This window comes from Eucyclogobius newberryi, unplaced genomic scaffold (genome assembly GCF_026437365.1).
Source record: "Eucyclogobius newberryi isolate DKJ021-1_F unplaced genomic scaffold, fEucNew1.0.hap1 SCAF_11, whole genome shotgun sequence".
Lineage (NCBI taxonomy): Eukaryota > Metazoa > Chordata > Actinopteri > Gobiiformes > Gobiidae > Eucyclogobius > Eucyclogobius newberryi.
The window spans coordinates 8371543-8374850 of record NW_027315735.1 but is presented as its reverse complement, the minus strand read 5'-3'; the positions used below and the strand labels follow the sequence as shown (position 1 = coordinate 8374850).

At 45.3% G+C, this 3308-nt stretch overlaps 1 protein-coding gene across 1 annotated transcript; it reads left to right on the top strand.

Annotated features, from left to right (window-relative positions):
* Positions 1-819: 819 nt before the first annotated feature.
* LOC140349144 (adenylate kinase 7-like) lies at positions 820-2916 on the top strand. The gene has a single exon (XM_072435377.1). The coding sequence runs from the start codon at positions 864-866 to the stop codon at positions 2886-2888; it is 2025 nt and encodes a 674-aa protein (XP_072291478.1). The 5' UTR covers positions 820-863; the 3' UTR covers positions 2889-2916.
* Positions 2917-3308: the final 392 nt, after the last annotated feature.

Below are 3308 nucleotides of genomic sequence, written 5' to 3'. Positions count from 1 at the left end.
TGTTTTATGGCGGTTGGCATCCAAGTGTTGCATTACCGCCAGACTTTATTCCTCAGACTTTGTCGTAGTCCTCAGACTCTGTCGTAGTCCGTAAAAGTACTCCTTCCATTGCTTTGGTGTTACAAAGCAATGGAAGCAATGGATACCAACCGCCATAAAACACTTTTACGGACTACGACAGAGTCTGAGGACTACGACAAAGTCTGAGGAATAAAGTCTGGCGGTAATGCAACACTTGGATGCCAACCGCCATAAAACAACAACAACAACAACAACAAGGACTACAACAAAGTCTGAGGGGAGGAAGAACTTCTATAGGATACAATGACAAAGGCATAAAGTCTGGCGGTAATGCAACAATTGGATGCCAACTGCCCATGAGGTTATATCATGACCTCATGGGCTTTGTAACACCAAAGCAATGGAAGGAGTACTTTTACGGACTACGACAGAGTCTGAGGACAAAGCACTGGAAGTCAAGGCACTGGAAGAAGAACTTTTAGGACTACGACAAAGTCTAAGGAATAAAGTCTGGCGGTAATGCAACACTCGGATGTCAACCGCCATAAAACAACAACAACAACAACAACAACCAACGAAGAAGATCTGTTCTTGCATTGTTGCTTGATGACATCATCAGTAGAATGATGATGTTATATAGCACTACACTCTTTCTCCCTCTCTTTCTATCCCTCTTTCCAAGCGTAAAACCCAACTACAGTGCACCCAAGTGCACATTTTCAGTTGGCTTCCAACCCCCATTAAAAGCAACACACAACGTAATGACAACGGGACGCTCAGGTGCTAGCATCTTTTTTATGTTTGAATAAACCTGGAATAATCCTGCATTTCGTGAATAGATTATGGAAAAACACAAATCGTCACTCCAACGGGTTTTTGTCAACAACATAGACTCTTACTCATCTAAATATATAGCAAAGTTCTTGTCTGAATGTGTTGCTGGAACTCATGGTGAGGATGAAGTGTCAGGGGAGACAAACAGTAAAGAGAAAGCCTTTGAGATTGTGGGAAGTGTTTCTGAAGCATCAGAGGAGAACAGGCCTCATATGGTGGAAAAGTACTTTCAGCTGAAAAGGGAGGATCTTCTTCCCAAACTTCTGCTCTGTGATGTGATTGTTTATAACATTACTCAACATCGGGACCAAGTGGACGAGGCTTTCTGGGCTGTTACAACTATTCACAATGAGATGGACAATTTCACTGGGCCAAAGATGTTTATCCTCGTGTCCACAGTCATGACCTGGGCATGCAGAAAACCCATCAATCCAGAGGATGAGGAAAGGCCGTTCACTGACGAAGATTTCCGTCAGCGAAGACCACATCCGCATTTCAAAGCTCACAATGATCTGGAGAAGAAGGTGGTGAAACTGGGCAAAACTAATAAGAGCATGTTCTCCACTTACGTTGTGGTGTCGGGGATACAGTACGGAATGGGAGAGCAGATTTTTCATTACTTTTTCAAGACATCATGGGAGGGACTCAAGACTGAAATCCCTGTTTTTGGAGCTGGCACAAACATTGTTCCTACAATTCACATCAATGACCTTGCATGTGTTGTCCAGAATGTGATTGAATGTCGCCCAAGGCCATACTACCTGCTGGCGGTTGACAATTCTAGTAGCACAATGGAGGAGATTGTACAGGCAATTTCTAATGCACTTGGACCAGGGACTATCAAGAAAATGCCATTGACGGAGGCCTATCTTGTTCGTGAAATAACTTTAATGGAAATTGATTACATGACAGTGAGTTTGAGGGTGGAGTCGGTCCACCTGAGAGAGCAGCTGCACATCCCATGGCAGTGCGAGAAAGGACTTTTGGAAAACATTAATCCTGTGGTTGAGGAGTACCGGCAAAACAGAGGATTACAGCCCATCCGCATCTGTGTTATGGGACCACCTGCTGTTGGGAAGAGCACTTTGTCCAAAATAATCTGTGATTACTACAAACTTCACCATGTTAAGCTGAAGCCAACTATTACAGAGACTTTTGCTCAGCTGAAGAAAGTAGTGAGTGAAGATCCTTTGGGGGAGAATGAGAGACAAGTAGAAGCCCAGGAGCTGCTCAATGGCCTGAACAACAGTATGGAGCAGAACGGAGGTCTTTTGGAAGAGCATTTGCTGTTGAAAATGGTGAGGGATAAACTGATGACTAAGCCCTGCCTGAACCAAGGATTTGTTCTAGATGGATTCCCCAAAACATATGACCAAGCTAAAGAACTCTATGGAAATATGCTGCCAGTGTTAGTATTTTTGCTTGATGCCTCCGATGGCTTTTTGAAAGACAGAGTGATGAACCTGCCCGAGTCTCAGGTGGAGGAAAACAGCTATGAACACAACCACTTCTTGAAGAGACTGAGTCGATACAGACACAGAAACAATGAAGACGCCACGGTGGCAGAGTTTTACGACAAGTTTGACATCACCACTTTGAACTTGGAAATATCTAGCTACAATGACCCCAACTGCTTTATGCTCCTGGAGAAGATCGTTGAAACTGTGGGACCTCCACGAAATTATGGCCGTAGCATCGAGGAGATGGAGGAGGAGGAGAGGAAAAACATAGAAGAAAAACAGAGGATGGAGGCACAGAAAAAAGCCGTGGAGGAGGTGAGAGAGGCAGAGGAGGCCAGAGAGAGAGCCGCACGCTGGGAGGAATGGTCCAAGTCTTTGGAGAAGCTGCAGCGTCAGGAAGAGGAGCTTTTGGAGGCTCAAAGCAGTCAAATGAGGAGTTATCTGTTGGAGCACTTGATGCCGACTCTGTCCCAGGGGCTGCTGGCCTGCTGCTCCGCGCAGCCCGACGACCCGCTGGACTTTCTGGCTGAGTATTTGATAAACAACAACCCCTCAAACAAGACTAACTTGTAAAAATATAGCAATGCAACACATCAGCTAGCTTTTGTGTTTTAATAAGTTCTTAACAATTGAAAATATAACAGAAATCAACACTGTAAAAAAAGTGTGTGAAAAATGGACACTGTAGGTCTAATGTCAAGTGCATCTGGACTGAGCTCTATGGCCCACATGGGAGGGACATCAACACCATCACAGAGTGCATCACGGACTACATCAACTTCTGTTTTGAGAACATTGTTCCCTCCCGGACGGTGCGGTGTTTTCCAAACAACAAGCCATGGATTAACCGTGAACTGAAGGCTCTGCTGAAGGAGAAGAAGAGAGCCTTCAGGTCAGGGAACAAGGAGGAGCTGAGGACTGTGCAGAAGGAGCTGAGGAGGAAGATCAGGCAGGCTGAGGCTACAAGAGGAGGATGGAGGAGCAGCTGCGGCA